Source organism: Cornus florida, unplaced genomic scaffold (assembly GCF_030987335.1).
Source record: "Cornus florida cultivar Cherokee Brave unplaced genomic scaffold, ASM3098733v1 CherokeeBrave_3.0.0_Hap2_Chr02, whole genome shotgun sequence".
NCBI lineage: Eukaryota > Viridiplantae > Streptophyta > Magnoliopsida > Cornales > Cornaceae > Cornus > Cornus florida.
In genome coordinates, this window is record NW_026775572.1 from 51,258,808 (window position 1) to 51,276,699 (window position 17,892).

A 17,892-nucleotide genomic window follows, 5' to 3' on the forward strand; every position below is an offset into this window, starting at 1 on the left:
TAATGGGCAAATCGAAGTCACAGCATCCAATGACTTGTTAAATAGTATAGACACGATGCATTGATAAAACAAGAATGTGTTAGATTTGTTAAAAAAGAAAAAGAAAAAGGAAAAAAGAAAAAAGAAAAAGATATATATAGAGTATGAACATGGTTAAACAGAAATATAATTTTTTATTTATATATATATATATATATGCGCATCAATTTAGAATGATTTTTTTATAAATTTATTTTATTTCTAATTTTTATACTGAGAACTACTTTAACATAGTTTAGAAAGTAAAGTTATGTAATAATTTTTATGTCAGGTATGCTACTATTCTACAGACTCGTCATCAAAAGAATGAAGAATAAAGGTGAAAAAGATGTGTGCCTTGTTCCTTCCTCTTTAAGCATAATGGCAAGGACACTCAAAAATCACACACACACACACACACACACACACACACACCATCTCCCACGTTTGTGGAGTGTCAAGTGTGCCAGCTAGCTCGAAACCAATAGCACTTTCTCTTTCATACTATTGAAGTGAGAGGTTCAGTAGTTATCCATGTTGCCTTTACAGGATGAATAATATGCAAAAAGCAACTCCAACATATGCTATTATTATTAATTATATATAAAGCTTGTACATTAAAATAATAATAATAACAATAAAAATCATCTTTCCTGTCTAGGGAAGACAAGTGCTGCTGTAATAAAAATTTTAAATTACAATATAATTCTTCATAAATGTTACTACTATATTAACCATAAAAAAATAAAAAAATAAAAAAATAAAAAAAGAAGAAGCATAAAACCCTTCTCATTTATCAAAAATTAGTATTTTACTCCTTTAAACTTTAAAATCGAACAAATCAATACCACAATTATAAAAAACGTACATATTACTCCCTACTATACTTTCGGCACATTTCCGAACAACTTCGTTGTACATTTACAAAAATGTGCATTATAATTAACATTTAAAAAAAAAAAATTAAATAAAGTAAATTACTCTCAACACCCCTCATGTAATATAGCTCTTGTATTCCTAAAATTGCCTAGTGTTTTAGTTGAGAGCCATTTGGGTGCTAGGGATTGCTTCGAGTAACAGTTCTAAGCATCCTCACTTCTATGATCTTGTTCCTTCTTTCTTTCAAATTATCAAAGGGACGTTGAGTTTGATTGAATGATTTCTTCATTAATTTCACATCTTTGTTTTCTCTATGTATGCAATTATATATATATATATATATATATATATGTATATATATGTCTATGTGTCTACGTATATTTGGTGTTTTAAGTGGGGAAATACTATTCCGGAACTATCTTAAAGGAGATTGAAATGAAACGTTAACTTTATTTTATTTATTTATTTTTACTTAATTAAAGTAACCAATAGGCATTTGGAAGAGCATTTTTTTGTGTCCTACTCAAAGCAGCCATTTTTTCTTTGACAAACAAGGAATTCATCATAATATATATATATATATATATGTGTGTGTGTGTGTGTGTATATGTATTTAAAGTAAAATTTTTTCATGAAAAATTTATTGAAAATAAATAGAGAGACAAAAAAAATGATGATTATTGTTCCCAATTATTAACTCACAAACATCACATCTTTTGTCCTTGCCCGGACCCCTCCCTCCCTTTTTTTAAGATATAAAGTTTATACCAGGTCAAAGCCTATATTTCTGGGCATGGGATTGATGCGAGGGGACAAGGATGGCTATATTTTTAAGAGCGAAGTCCGAATAATTATCAAGCGTATGAATACAAGTTATACTTTGAAATGAAAGATAATTTCACATCCGCTTTATCTACGAACAAAGAAGTTAAACATAATGCAATTATGAATCTTGTAATACTCACTGTGCACATCGAACGCCATCATATATAAAACGTTTCACAACCTCGATACGTCATTTTAGGATCACTTACCACTTAACAACTTTTTCTTTATTTCGATTTGTCATCACTTTTATTTCAAGTTTGCACCACCTTTATTTCAAGATTAAACTAATTTTCCTTCAAAATTTCACCAGTCAGTACTTCACATTTGCACCACTTTTAATTCAAAATTAAAAGCAACACTTCTATTTTGAAATAATGGTGGTGCAAGTTTAAAACAATTGTGGTGAAATTTTGAAGTAGATTTGGTGCAAGTTGATTCAAATTCAAAATTAAGTTTGTGCAAATTCAAAGCCCCATATTGCTAGAAGCGGATAGAATTTTTGATCCGTTTCCTTCTCTATGTTCAACTATAAAACAAAGAGAGGAAAGACATTTCTTTCTCCTGAAAATGCCTTTTTTTCATTCTTCTTTCCTTGCCCAATATTTTATCCTCTAACCTAAAAACTTAAACTAGTGATACATACTTGTCCATATAGATCCCGTCCGATGTGAGACAAGCCCCCTATAACAGTATCGGCATCTTTGTGAGCCAATATATATATATATATATATATATATATATATATATCCGTTTGGGGGTATGCAGCAAGGAGAGACAAACTTTGTAAGCTTGCTATAGACCTTGGCCGGATTTTTTTGTACCATTTGTGAATATAATGAATGTTACTCAATTCAGCACTTAATTCTCAATAACAATTATCCAATTAAGTACTCTTGATAATACAATTTAAATATCACTGAAAACGATAAACGCGGTTTAAAATGAATAAAATTTTAAGTTAAACGATTATTACTATCACTGAATGGTTAATGCTAAAAATTTTAAAAAAATATCTTCAACACTTGAAATTCAACTCTTAAAATTTTCAATACTTATAATTTCCAGTTTTATCAAACAGCACAGGCAGTTGGGGGCTGCCTATGCTTCCAAATTCCAAATTATCTCAGTTCTCCCCTGAACATCTTCCAAATTCTACTTTTTCCAGCCAGATAGACCATAAGAGTGCGCACAACCAAGGAAAAGCAACCAAAGAGGACGAAATGTCCTATCCCAAAATTATTGATGATGTGCTGTCAATAAGAGTAATTCAATGATGTGATAGAAATTAACAATGACCACAGGCGTTCAAAGAGACGAGGAAAGAAGACTCTGCTTTTATGAGTGGTGGGTCCAAATTCCAAACTTTCCAATTTCTTAAACAAGATTCTCCAGGCCAGAAAAAGAAGTATGTGCCACACGTTGCTTGTCCAAGCTTCTCCTGTGAAGATAATAGCACCAAATTAACCAAATGTCACAACTCAAAAGCATCAAATACAGCCCCACAAGATAGGTCATAGGTCAAATAAGACTCCTCTCTACACTCCCATACCAACATTGTGACCATAACCTTCATGATCTCTTAAAAGTACTCAGGCTATGGAATTGAACTACAAAACATTCAAACCATAATTATAGTATATTCATTTCCTAATTTGGAATAAATAAGTATCATTCGACCTCATAATATTGGCCTTTTGTGGGTATGATGTTACCCATGTTGGCCATAGTCTGGCTTCATTCCTATCATGGCTGCCAAATTTCCAACAGACAGCAATACCACATATCTAAATAATGGGATAGGCCAAGAATTTGAATAAACTTCTGTGTATTCGAATACAAAAGAAAATTTTAACCAAGAATAATGCACTACCCTGACAGCCCAGAGGAAAAATAATCCCTGCAGCCATTCAATTCTCATGATTATGCTTCGTATCATCTCCGATGGAAGGATGAGATGTCTAACCACTTTGACAAGTAATCTGCCTGTATGATTGGCAGTCAAATTGCAGCTCCTAATGCCGCTTGGAATTCAGCTGGAACACGGAGCAAAGGAGCCCGGATTTCACCAGGTTTGCCAAGCTGGCCGCAGGCAGCCATCTGATCATCCCCTCTACTGAGTCGCAGGAAAACAACACACCCTGCTGCAGCGAGAAAATTTCGAAATTCAATCATCTCCTCCTCCCTGGTTGGTTTAAACTGGGACCCAGAGTGAGGGTTGAATGAGATGAGGTTGATCTTGCATGGTATACCCTGGATGAGATCAATGAGCCTCTTTGCATCCTCAACGCTGCAAATAGAAAGAAATACTAATTAATGTGAAATTTAAAATGCTTAATTTCAATTACTATGCAATTTATTGGAGACTTACATCAAACTGATTAATACATCTTGTTTAGTAGACCGCCTAGTCAAAATTAGTAATCATTCATCTGAATTAGTGACATTTCTATGGATAGTTTCCTACCTTTAATAATTTGGAAATGATTAGTGCGGAGATGCCTAACCAAAATAGAGCGCCGAAATATTCACGGCCCTCTGATGCACCACAGTGGGACACACATGAGTCCCACAGTTTTGCACTAGAAGGTCGTGAATTTTCCGGGCCTTTGTTTCGGTTAGAACTTCGGCTATTATAGTTGTACCTTTATAATCGTAACTTCAAAAATGAAGTTATATTCATCTCAACATAAAGAATAGACCTGTCATTGGTTTGGACCTTGGCCTGAATCCAATTCAAAAGCAATCCGATAACTCTCACATATGGATAGAATTTTAATTCAACAATTGAATAACTATTCGAATCAGATAATTCATTAAAGTAACTAACCGGATGTGCATTTTATGGTCAATCTGATCCAACCAAATAATAGTAGTATATTGTTAAGCCATTAGAGAGGGTGTAACCATGACACGTTGAAACGTATCACCTTCTTTTGGTCCAACACGTGTTTTAATTTTAATTATCCGGGTGACGGTAAGGTTTGAACACAAGACTTCTTCAGTTCTAATACCATGTTAACAACCCAAATCGAAGGCTCAGAACAGTCAACTTGTAAAGTGAGTTTTAGTTGCGTCTCGAAATAGGCTGGCGGGTCACCCTGAGCTATGCAAGAAATCAAACTTGGCAAGACCTATACACCACCGCATCAATGGAACATCACGCTATATGCACCTTTCATCTACTAGTTTAAACTGTTAGAGAGTGTATAACTTTAATATATAAATCCTTCTAACATATATAATACGCTTTATATATCAATCGATTGGCGTGCCTTTGATGACAAAATTAATCAAAATATTGTTTAAACAGTGGTTTATCATGTATATTATCACAACTAATACTAATGGTCTCAAAATCTCCCTTATTTTTTCTTCTCTCTCTCTCTCTCTCTCTCTCTCTCTCTCTCTCTTTATTTTTTTCAATCTTAATATTTGTCCTTAATAAATAATTAAAATCCTACTTTTTCTTATCCTTTTTTTTTTTGTTAATTTTTTTTTTTTTTTTTTTGGGTCTTATCTCTTTTTCTATCTATATTTAAATTTTTAACAAAATTACACTTTAACAAACCAGGTTATCAAATGGAATATCTGATAAACTGCAAATTTGACAGGCCTTCAATAATAAATAATCCATCAGACTATTGGATTCGGATTGGATCAAGTTAGATTCGGTCCGAATCTGACTCCTTGACAGGCCTAATAAAAGAAGTAGCTATTGTTATACATTTCCCTTAATTTGAGTGCATTAATTATATTATTTTAAATAACTAGAGATACGAGGACAATTATAAGAGTATAAAATAATAGAGGTTATGAACAAAATTGAAGTTTATATTACTAATTGAGTTGCAATAAGGCAAAATAGATAATCAGATTGCACATCGATAAACAGCAAATCTGGAGTGGAGTCAATAATAGATAATCCATCAGATTATCGGATCCGATCTGATCACAAATATTCCTTATCGGATTCGGATTGGCAAGCATAATAAAAGAATTACCTATTTTTATATATTTCCCCTAATTTGAATGCATTAAATATATTGTTGTAAATAACTAAATATATGAGGGCAATTATAAGAGTATAAACTATGAGAGGGTATGGCCAAAATTGAAGTTTAGTTTACTAATTGAGTTGCAATAGGGCAACATTTTTTGTTACTAGAAGAGGCATAATTCAATAGCTAGAAAATGCCCAAACAAATGTGTGACTTCTGATTGGACTTTAAACTAGCCATCATATTGGCGCTGCAATAGAACAATAAAAGGAAATGTCATTTCCTCAAGAGGCTGTGCTTCTAGCACCATTTATGCACAAGTTCTTTTTCTTTCCAATGCTGTAGAGATTTAAAATAATAATAATAATAATCATAATAATAATAATAATAATAATAAATTGATGGACATCATCCTAACCAAAGAGCACTGATATGTTTCAGTTACCAACTAAAGGACATTCCCACCAAAGTTAAATGGAAAACCAATACTATTGCAAGCAAGCGGATGGAAGTCATGGATGATGAAATATACAGAACTTTCAAATCATCTGAGTCAATGATGAACAATAATAACTATGCAATTTTAATGGTATGAAGAAGCACGAAAAACTGCAGGGAGCCTAGACAAGTATTCATCCCAGATAGTGTACAAAGGGAAAGGATCTGACCTGTCATTAATTCCTGCTAGCATTACATATTCAAACAGAACTTTGTAGTTACTTCTGGTGCGAAGTTCCTCCCGAAGTGTGTCAAGAAGCAAACTTAATTTATACTTCCGATTAATTGGCATGATCCAGTTTCTGACCTGCAATGTTTTGCAGAATGGGCAGTCAATCCTCTGCCTCTCTCAGAGCCAATGAACTTAAAGCTGGAAGAAGAATACCTCATCAGTTGTTGCATTTAAGCTAACTGCCAAAGCACAATTAGATTCATGGAGGAAACGTTTCATCTGGGGGACAAGCCCACTAGTTGAAACAGTAACTTTGCGTGGACTAAAATGCAGACCTTGCTCATGTACCAATATGTCTACAGCTTTTATGACATTTTCAATGTTGTGAAGTGGTTCTCCCATCCCCTACAAGTTCATTTTCTTATGATGATTAGATCACAACAGAAGAAATGAAGATGTCATCTTCATTCAATTTGATTACAAAATCAGCTAAGGATACGACATCTAGCATGTAATCTACCCCCAATATAACTATATATATATATATACAGATCAAATAAAATAAAAAGATCTCCACAGAGTAACCAACATAAAAGCAAGCTTTTCATATGACTGTCACAGGTGCTATAATCCTCCATGAACTTCTAATATTATTAAGAATTTCATTATATCCCTCACACTAAAGTGCGTGTGTTGTTGGGGGGTCAGAATTCAACTACAATCGGGTGTGCATAGAGCGGTCCAAATACCACCTTAGAACCAAGGGTCTGCAGTCTCAATTACAAATATTGTAATGTAAGCATTGAAAAGAAGATAAAAGTGGGTTGTATAAGCAACCCAGGGACTTATGAAATAAGGACCTAAAGGTACATCACATGGACTTCTTTAAAGAGTGAAGTTTGTTTTTGACATACAATACTTGGATATCCAAAAAATCAACTGTAGTCTCCCTTATCATGTTTCACTTTCACAGTTAATTTAAAACTAGTCAAGTACATGTTGAACACTCTTATCTTACGCTAAAAAAGAATAATAGTTTATCCTATAAAATAAGAAACATATACAAAATTAAAAATATTTAGTTGGGTCTCCATGTCCTAGGGTTTTTGGATTATATAAATCAGACAATTATACCGACACCATACATCCATGCCAATTTAAAATAGATCAATCCAAGTGTTAATCAGACAGGGAAAAGCTGAAAAGTAATCCGATGCTCAATTAAATTTCAAGCAGTGAGAAGAGACAAGTTATTGTAAACATTTATCAAGACTCACAATAATCGGACATGGGCATGAATATGCACCTAAAAAAAATCCAATAATTCATTTTGTTTTATTATTGTTTTAAAATGAGCAAAATGCCTATATTGAACACTATGTTCCATAAATAATTTATTTTTCAATAGAAAATAAATTAAAAATAATCAATAATGTGAATATTTTGCAGTTTCTGTGTGTCCTGTTTGGCGCATGTCTGATGCTTGGATTCGGACCGCGCTTGACACATGTACCCAAGTCAATGCAACATAGTCAAGACATACATAACGGATTTGCTGCTACTTCAAGAAATACAGGCATGTAAAATCAAAGCTTATCTTAAAAGGCCGATTAGATGTGGAAATTAGCCAAAAAAATAACTGTAGAGCGAAACCCCATCAACAAATTGCAAATATATATGTCGGTCAAGTATAAATTGTATAAGAAGCAGGCAAGATCACTGTGTGATGTGTGTTGTAAAGCACAAAACGGAAGCGAAGAGAGAAATGAAACACGAAGAACAAAAGGATATTACATGGTTCAGCCACTAGGGCCTACATCCACGGCACAAAGAGCCCAAAGGGCTACATCACTTTATAATATATTCTCTCTTAATCTTTGCATACAATGATCACCTTTATTTATAGGTGAAAGAATAGAGGTGATAAATATGGAAAATACATTAATGGAAGATTCCTAAAATCAATACCATAAATCACTCCAATCATATTCTATTATAGGCTAGAATCTCTCCTATGATATTCTCGTATCAAATATTCTGTCAAGGAGTAATTTAAGGGTTCCTATAATAATATTTTCCAAATATAACATCTTCTAACAATGTGCAACATACATAATTCGATGCTGCAGTCCAAGCTATTTAATTGAGTCTAATCAACAGAATTACATAGGTTCTTGGAACTAAAGCATCTGGATTTTGTCCATCCTAGTGGGAAAAATTGAAGAACTCTCTAAATTGTATACCTACCATGAATACAACATTGGTAATGGAGCCAACTTCACTTGAGAAGAGACGCCGCGCAAATACAGCCTGATCTACTATCTCAGCTGCAGTTAAATTTCTTCTTAAACCCATTCTGCAAAATGGATTAGTGCAAGATAAAAATGTAGCTTATCTATGCCATAACTTGAAATAATTGTATTACCAATGTCAAATGAGTGGGATAGAAGCTTGCCTGCCAGTGAAGCAAAACTGACAATTCAAAGCACATCCCACTTGACTTGAAACGCAAACAGTAGTCCTTCCCCTAGGACAAGGTATTAAAACCGTTTCTATTACAAGTCCATCTTCCAATGTGAACAAAATCTGCAACCCCCTGCGAGGTCACAATCAATGAGAAGATTAAGAGTGACTAGCATAGAGACAATAAGAAAAGATAATGTGTACCTTCTTCGTGCCATCAGACGCTGTGATAATATCTTTCAATGACAATGCTCTGAATTCAGCACGTTCACTCAACATTTTCTTGAAATCTTTGTTTAAACCTATAATAGATGATAATGAAATGAGTATTTCCTGGTCTTGACTATTTGAGTATAAGCAAGTAGATAGAACAGACAATTTTCCTGGCAGAGCCAGAATGCAGAGGGAGAGAGAGTAAAAGTACACACAACCTTCCAGTTCATCAGTGCAATGTGCCCAAATATTATCACTATTATTTCCATAAAGGCGCTTCCATAACATTAAAGCCTGAGCAGGCCGGTAACCGCTTGACAGAACCCAATTCTGTTGAGCAGATTCACAAGTAATTGGAAACAGAAGCAACGGATTAGAAACCTTTAATCAAAATAAATGAGCGATAAAATTTTCTCCAGACTAAAATTAATAGCAATCAATCAATTTAAGTTTGATCTGACCAAAAAAAAAAATTTCAAATCTATCTGTGAATTGACTACTCTGTTTTATTTTATTTTTTTAAAATTCCACAACTTACATGAAAAACTAAAAGAAAAGGAAAACAGGCACTAATGAAAGGTCATTAGGTTCTGCTCAAGTCCAGAAAACGTGTTTCCTGAAAATGGTATTCTCAGATCCCTCTGTAAACCTACTGCGAGCACAAGAGGATGGGTGGGAACTTTAATTTATAATACTCGTTGACCAATCAAAAAAATAAAAATGGCATTTTCCAAGACCATATGGGCATTGCATGTGTGTGGTATAACAAATTTAGGCTCAAATTCATTTGCAATATAATAAGATTGTGTGTGTGTGTGTGTGTGTGTGTATATATAATATACTCAAGCTTTGTATAGTTGTTGTATATGCTGGTTTTTTTTTTTTTTTTGGAAGATAAAAAATAATTTAATTAAATAATTATTTACCAATACTGACTGATGGAGTGGGGATTTGAACTTAGGCCTTTGGCCACAAGTAACACATGCGCTACTATTGGGCTATCACACCACATCCACCACCTTCATGCCCTCACTTGAGTCACAAGCCTGTGTTACCAGCCCGGCGTTGTATATGCTGATTGTCAGATAGTGATAGACTAGTTGTTTCAAACTGATGCCTAAATAAGAATTTTAACTTTATTTTTATAATAAGGCAAAACGGATGTGAATATGTAAGTTCCCTTTCTTTTTCCTTTTATCTACTGTTTTGCTTTTCCGTTTGAAGCTTCTGTCAATATTAAAAACCCTTTTTTTTCCAAATACTCTTCTGTACATTATTTCTAAACTAGTGGATTAGGAATATATATATATATATATATTTAACTTGTATATAATATTATCAATCAATTAAACAAAAATCTCATTTTGTCAATATATACTTTACCCCAAATTTTATTAATTGATTCAGAGATTCGGTTCCAACTTGCAAAATCAAAAAAATCTCTCACACTTTTGAGTTGAGATCAAAAGTGAGTAATGAATAGGTCAGATTCTCGAATACCATATAAATTACTCTATCTATCCCAAAATAATTGTCTGCTTTGGGAACTGTTCTATTTTGGGATAGATGGAATCATGGAGTATATAATCATATTTTTTTTATACATATAATATATGTATTTTTAAAAAAAAATCAACATTTACTTTTTAATGTTACAATTCATACTTATTTTTATATAGCTCAAAATATGAGACTGGTAACTGGTTCAAACGGAGTCTTGCTCATATTTGGCTTGAATTAATCTCTTTATACAATTGTACTATTATTTGATAATTGAAAATAATGAAAGATGGATAGTTTAATATGTATTTACACATTATGCATTTCAGTTTTTGCTAGTTTATTTATTTGTATTATTACATCAAATTCGTATTTGTTTATAAATTAAAGTCTAATTGTTTACTTCAAACTAAATTTTGGCATCTTATTTGTGTTAGGGAAGGTTGATAAAAAAAAATAAAAAATCAAGGTTTTTTTTTTTTTTTTTTTTTTTTTAATAAATTGACAAAAATTTGGCTAGATATATATATTTGTATGAATATCGCGAATAGTAATTTTTTTTTTTTGCTTGAATTAGTCTTATGGTTGCTTCAAAGTTTGGCTCCCCCAACCACAAAATCCTGGCTCGGCCTCTAACCGTATGACAAATGTAATAACACCAATAACATAAACAATACCATTACGTGGTGCTGATCCCACCCAGATGGAGTGCTATCCACGAACAGACATTACCATTTACCATTTGACATTATTTAGCGAAAATCACTACCCTCAGAGTTGAACCAGCGCCCTCACACTTTTATCATGCAATGGGTAAGAGCTCAGCGTGCTTTTTCTCAAAAACAGCCCCAAAATAGCATGGGTTATAGATTTTCAAATGGTTCATTATTTTCAGGGAATAAAAAAGGTATTTTTTTCCAGTTCAAAATACCCCATGCTAACATTTGTTTCAGTAACATAACCTACCAACATTGCAATAATCAACAATAATTGCCACAAAAATAGACGCTCAAGAGCAAATAAAGTAACCCAAAAAAACGTACTTCAAATTCAGCATATCTCATTCCCTTCAGAAGCACCTTTGAGCCCTTTTTTGGTACTCCAGTCTTGTCACCACCTCCTACCAAGAACAACTATCAAGTTACTGATTACAATTACAACAATCCTATACCCATCATTCATAATCATCCTTTTTGCATGTGGGTATTCAAAATAATTCAAAGAAGTACCCGTATATATCAGAAGACCATAATTCATGTATATATGTGTGCGTGTAAAGCCTTACCTGTAGGGGAGCAATTGAGATCATCTACGGCTGAGACGGGAGGCAGTGGTGAGGAACGAGCGGTGGTTGAAAGCCAGCGACGGTGGGAAGAGTCGAGGCTGAGAGAGAATGATAGTGAGAGTAATTTTCTGGAAGAAAGGAAGGACCTGGATGGAATTATAGTAGAAGTAGAGAAGGAAATGGTCACTGGAGGCCTCTTTGAGAGAAGAAGCAGAGAGTTCGTTCCCACCATGATTCGCCTCATCCACACACAGCAACTCATCTCCATTTCTGTTGGTAGTATTTTATTTTTTTCCGCAAATTTTAGGGTTTAAGAAAGTGCAAAAAAAAAAAAAAAAAAAACAAAAGTGAAAACCATACTTCTAGAAATATAAACTAAAAATGAAAATGAACCAACAACCAGCGTTTGTAGTCCAACGGTTAGGATAATTGCCTTCCAAGCAATAGACCCGGGTTCGACTCCCGGCAAACGCACATTTTTGACCTTTTTTCTTGTATAACATTTTTATAGCCAACTTTTCATGGATTCAAGCTTTTCATTTCAAAATAAGTTGTGCTTTTTCATATGTAATTCTTGTGGTTTTCTTGAAATTTTGACCTTACTTTATTTTTTCCTTTTATAAAGCATCTTTATAAGCTTGCTTATTCTCATGGATTCAAGATTTTCATTTCAAAATGAATTATGCTTTTCTATATATAAATCTTAGGGTTTTACTGAAATCTTAAGAAAGCTGACACCAATTCTATCAAAATTTCTTTTTTTTCTTTTTTTTTCTTCTTAAACTATTAAGAAAAAGACCATTTCTACAACTTCTTATTCCACCCAATAATCAAACTGTTAAAATATACCAAGTTACTTCTGTAGGTCGAGAGTTTGAATATTTTTAGAGCCACTGACAGAGAATTTTCTAATAATTACCCGGTACGGTGGTACATGTGTGGATGATAGATGCTCTCTTACAATTACAATCATGTTGATTATTCAACTTCAAAAGAGCAACACCCAAAATCTCAAAACTCTTACCCCTGTCACCTATTTACCAATCTAAAAACCCAAAATACATCTACAAAACTTTTAGCAACAACCAATAATAAATTAGTCCCAAGAACCTTGTTATTGCTGATCGACATCAATTATGGTGTCACAATTAGGAGAATTTTCCCCACACATATATCCTACATCAGTTGGGTAGTATTAGAGCTGGTTCCAGATCTTGCCTACACGTTTACGAAAATCATTTAGAGAAAATTGACTTGTGAAGCAACTTGAGGGCTTTAAGATTAAGAAATCTAGAAAGTCAAACTACGCCATTGAGAAGTACTTTGATTTGTCAATATCATGGATTACTTGAGAATAAGGTATTCCAAGATGAAACTTGTAAGAATGGCAAGAGCTATGATGACTCAATCCATATTGACTAGTTACAAATGGGTTGAATATGGATCGTAACCCACATTTAACCCAGTTCAAACTCGATCCAGCCCGATCGTTTGTCACCCATGGATGACTTGACAATGAGGTATGACAAGATGTATGATTGATTTGGTATTGAAGGAGATTTAAGGAAGTTGGGAAAACTAGAAAAGAAAATGATAAGAAATGAAAGCTAAAGCTAAACTATGAAAAGGAGGACATGCCCACAAACTATATATCATAATCAGTTGTGCAATCAATTTGTTAATTAAAATGGGACATGTCTCTGTGGTGATGTATTTGTGAAAGTTTGATTAACAAAAGACTTGAAGTTAATTGGTACCTATGCTATGCCAAATACTTGCTCAACAGAAGGCTGACTTTAAGGTGAGAATTGCAGTGACAGCCAATGTTTAGAGTGGAGCATGAATTTCAATGGCGCTTATAACTTGAGAAACCGAATTATCAGAAGTCAAGCCGAGGAGGCAGCATCTGGAAGGCTTAGTGATGCAAGTCGCGATACAAAGCTGTAGTTTTGCAACCATTCGAAAAGATCACATTGTATGGGACAGAAAAGGAGTAAACGAAGAATTAGTCCGACATGATAACTGATCAAGTTGAATTAACTCAACTAGGTTGATGAGTTGAAAACTTTTCAACCTCATCCATCCACTATTTTATAAAAGAAGATCATCAGAATCAAGCCAAATTGAAAGACACAGATGATAAAGCAAATTTTCTGACAAGTCAAAGCTCCATCTCTTCATAAGCTCTTTGACCAACTCCATGTCTTCATAACCTCTTTAACATACTCCATGTCTTCTTAAGAAGCTCTTTAACTAACTCCATGTCTTCATATTGTGTGGTCTTTCACATACTCTCGTTCTACAAAATAAAGAAGTGCTATCTTTCTTGGCGTGTGCCAGCAATATACACAAAAATGTGCTTTGGATTCTTCTTTTCAAGAAAAAATTTGGAGTATTCTGTCTGTCAATGTTCTGAGAGTTGAACATTCGATGTGCCTACCATAAAATAATGAAGGAGAATTCAATGTGATAAAATTACCATACCCTGACATAAACTACATGATATAGCCTTAAACCAGAAGAAGAATGTTATGTGATTAAATGTTGTACAAGCATATCAGACCTAACAAATGTAGCTCAATCTCCAAACAATTTAAAAACCAACATGGCACACATTTTCACAACAGATATCGAACAAAATTTGATAAAATGGAACTTTGCTTAGATACCCATTCAAGGATTCTTCATCTTGATCCTTAACTTTCTGGCCATCTGTGCTGCTCTGGGATGCACCGGCCTCTTACTGGAATCACATTGTTCCACTTCAACCCAGTTAATAACCTTCAGTATTAGGGACTGTGGAACTTTTCGAGCATCTGCTTCCACTGCACCTTTCGATTTCTTTAGACCTGTTTCCAGAGCTTTCTCAAGAAAGTCCATGAACCAGTTCCCGGCTTCGGTTTCTATCTGCTTTCCCAATTTGATTGTATTGCTTAGCCCGCAAGATGATGGTTTCTTGTTCTCATCATTCTCAATTGTGTGCTCAAGGAGGAGTTTGCCGAGTGGAGTGGACCCTCCTTTTCTCTCCAAATATGACTTCTGATTAAAAGTTGAACTCTTCCCCAAAATAATCTTTTGATTACTTCTTTCAGGAAAGGCTGCAATTGATTTGTAAAGTGCATTTCTTCTCTTGGATGAATTTGAGTCTGAGGTTCGGTACTGGTCCATGGAATTGTGCACAATTTCATGTAAGATTGGAGTATCATCTGGCTGTTTACCAACATTTTCTTTCACTTCAGTGTTTGTGGTTTGAGCCATTTCACTAGCTGCAGTTGCCGCTTGTATTGACACCATTTCATTTAAAGACTGCATAATTTCGTTATGGAACTCCAGAAACTGATCAAAACAGGTTGCTGGAGCATCTGTTTTCGCTGATTTGCTCAAATTCGAAAACATCCTGCCAGTCATTAAAATTTTGTACAAGTTAAAAAGTATAAAACTTGAAGACAATCCATAAACTGTGTTGCAGCAACTAAAAATCTAGAAAGCAAAGTGCATGATAGATTTTGTACTTGAGGGATCGAACTAGTGTTTCGGTGGCCGAAGCGTCTCTTAGTGCTTGAAGAGCAATCTTTTGTGCTGCTTCTCTCTGCTGCACAGCTTCCTAATAATAATAAGCCATGAGAAGTCAAGACAACAATGAGCTTTGTGCTTAAAACCGAAAGAGGAAGTGCTTGAAAAGTATAATTTACCTTTCCCAGAATGCTAAGCTTTCCTGGCAAATTCATGGGTACACTGGTACTGTTGTTGTTGGAGGTTGAATCACCAGACTGTGCCTGTGGTTGCAAAGTTGTCCTTGAATTCGATGAATTCTGTGCACCTCCACCTCCACCTCCACCTCCACCAATTTTGGGAGAAGCCACCACTCTTGCATTCCGCAAACTTGGAGGTGGAGTAGAACTTTTCTTTTCCTACATTGAGAAATTGAAAATCAACTACTGCGTTTCTTTATTGAAACATTGGCTTTTGGAGAAGAACAGAACCAATTGAAAAAGATGATAATAACAGATAAATAATCAAGGGTTGTAGCCTAAATCAAAAACTGCATTTCTTCATAGAAACATTGGCTTTTGGAGAAGAACAGAACCAATTGAAAAATAATAATAATAAATCAAGGGTTGTAGCCTAAATCAACTACTGCATTTCTTCATAGAAACATTGGCTTTTTGGAGAAGAACAGAACCAATTGAAAAAAATAATAATAAATAAATCAAGGGCTTGACTGTAAGCCCAAATCAACTACTGTATTTCTTCATAAAAACATTGGCTTTTGGAGAATAACCGAACCAATTGAACAAAATAAATAAATAATTAATTAAATCAAGGGTTGTAGCCTAGTGTCACAACTCCCCATTGGCACAAAGCAAGTGTGTCAGTCTCAACTAGGAGAAGGAAAAAAAAAAAAAAATGGTGGTTTATGGTTATTTTCACTTAGATTAACTAGCACAGAGGAAAAATGTACCTACAGCTGAGTTGAAGGGACTTCTTGGGATCCTTGGCTCTCGCTCGCAGACACTCTTGCTCCTTGGGAATTTTGATATCAAAGGGGTTGCACAGCTTTTCCTCACCAATGAGGGACTCTCTCCCTTTGAGTCCACCATTTTGGACAAAAGGCCACCACCCACTGAAGACCTAACACCGCCGCCACCCGAGCTTCCCTCTTTCGTCATTCGCCCTCTTATCATCGGTGACATTGGAAGATTAAACCCAATTCTTGCTGAACAAGACCGATCTTTTATTGGTGTACACTGATCGAAATCTAAAGGAACTGGCTTTAGAGTCAATGGGGAAGAAATAGCCTCTGTCCCATTCTGCCCTGTCCCCCAAGAACCTCTTCTAGGAGCTGACTGTTTCAAATTGCCCTTTTGCTCACTTTTCTCCCCCTTCTCTCTTAAACCCATAATTGGTTCCGGTGTGCCCACAAAAGGGTGTCTCCCCGGAATAGGTTTCGCGCCTTTGGCCACAGGAACAGGCGATCCCGGCTCCAATTTGTCGACATAGATGAACTGTCCCAGCTGCATTTTATTGCTGAGAACAAGATCATCTTGTTCAAAGGGTAGACTCACATAGATAGAGTGCGAAGAATCGGACACCTTTATGTAAAATCCATGGTTTGGCCAGAGATTCTTCTCGTCGAGATCCGCTGGGACAATGTCAGTCACCTGCAAAAGTGAGCTCCGGTGCTCACTCGTCGGCTTAACCCCAGAAGTCATCCCATTGAGAAGCTTCAACAGAATTCCAGGAGCTAATGTGGCCATGAACTTGAATGATGAAGACAATTACAAAAAATTAAACCCCAAATTGAGTTTCAAAATCGAGTTTTCAATCAAGATCTGATTTAAACTTCGATGTGACCAAAGAGCGAACACCTTATGAACTTAAAGAAGAAGAAGAAGAAGAAGAAGAAGAGGGATCATATGATTTGGGTGATCATATCAGAAGGAAGATGGATTTTCAGGGTTCGTGTTGCGTGAGATTTTCATTTGGGTGGTGATGAAAGAGGAGAGAAGGGTTTTGTTTTGAGGTGGGTGTGGGTAACGGTAAAAAGGAATGCTTATTGGGACAGGTTTTTAAAATTTAGAATTTCGGAACGTTGCTGCAACGGTCATATATCATGCTGTTGTGCGGCGACTGTCATGAGTCTCATGACTCGTATGGGCGCATAGTTAGTAAAGCTACTTCACTTAAACACGTCAGTGGGCCGGTGGGCCATCCTTGCGTGGGTTCTTACAGTGTGTTTTTTTATTTTTATTTTTATTTTTATCCGTAAAATATTACGGAGTACTGTACTTATGTTAAAATAAATTATTAGCGGATTTTTAAAATCTACTACGACTTTTCAAGTTAAATTTTTGCTAACAATGTTAACCTGGAATTCAACATCATTGTAGTGTGACAATTCGTGTTTGTCTGCCAATTTATTAAACAGGTTAACCAGTGACGGATTCAGAAAATTTTGTGAGGGGGCCTTTTAATTTGTATGGCAAACTTATATAGTTGGTCTATTTTTGTAATTTTAATAGAGTTTTTTTTTTTTT

General features: G+C 34.8%; 2 protein-coding genes and 1 non-coding gene across 5 annotated transcripts; 1 reads left to right on the top strand and 2 right to left on the bottom strand.

Moving 5' to 3' along the window:
* Positions 1-2,943: 2,943 nt before the first annotated feature.
* On the bottom strand, positions 2,944-12,151 carry LOC132294976 (uncharacterized). Of its 3 annotated transcripts, none has more exons than XR_009478250.1 (10): positions 11,855-12,151; positions 11,613-11,689; positions 9,288-9,399; positions 9,061-9,158; positions 8,849-8,979; positions 8,641-8,749; positions 6,607-6,798; positions 6,392-6,528; positions 3,596-4,012; positions 2,944-3,163 (listed from the first exon to the last, which is right to left on the bottom strand). XR_009478250.1 is itself a non-coding variant. In XM_059793038.1 (10 exons), exons 1-9 carry the CDS (start codon positions 12,120-12,122, stop codon positions 3,724-3,726), a joined length of 1,413 nt encoding a protein of 470 aa, XP_059649021.1. In that variant the 5' UTR covers positions 12,123-12,151; the 3' UTR covers positions 2,944-3,163; positions 3,689-3,723. The 3 variants fall into 3 exon arrangements, 2 of the variants coding, with proteins under 2 accessions (XP_059649021.1, XP_059649020.1); XM_059793038.1 differs by having other exon boundaries at positions 3,689-4,012; XM_059793037.1 differs by lacking the exon at positions 2,944-3,163 and having other exon boundaries at positions 3,343-4,012.
* Positions 12,152-12,256: 105 nt separating this feature from the next.
* Positions 12,257-12,328, top strand: TRNAG-UCC (transfer RNA glycine (anticodon UCC)). The gene has a single exon. It is a non-coding gene; the product is annotated as a tRNA-Gly (tRNA).
* Positions 12,329-13,877: 1,549 nt separating this feature from the next.
* Positions 13,878-17,638, bottom strand: LOC132294977 (uncharacterized). The gene is made up of 4 exons (XM_059793039.1): positions 16,321-17,638; positions 15,547-15,765; positions 15,367-15,458; positions 13,878-15,251 (listed from the first exon to the last, which is right to left on the bottom strand). Exons 1-4 carry the CDS (start codon positions 17,110-17,112, stop codon positions 14,528-14,530), a joined length of 1,827 nt encoding a protein of 608 aa, XP_059649022.1. The 5' UTR covers positions 17,113-17,638; the 3' UTR covers positions 13,878-14,527.
* Between the last annotated feature and the right edge of the window lie 254 nt (positions 17,639-17,892).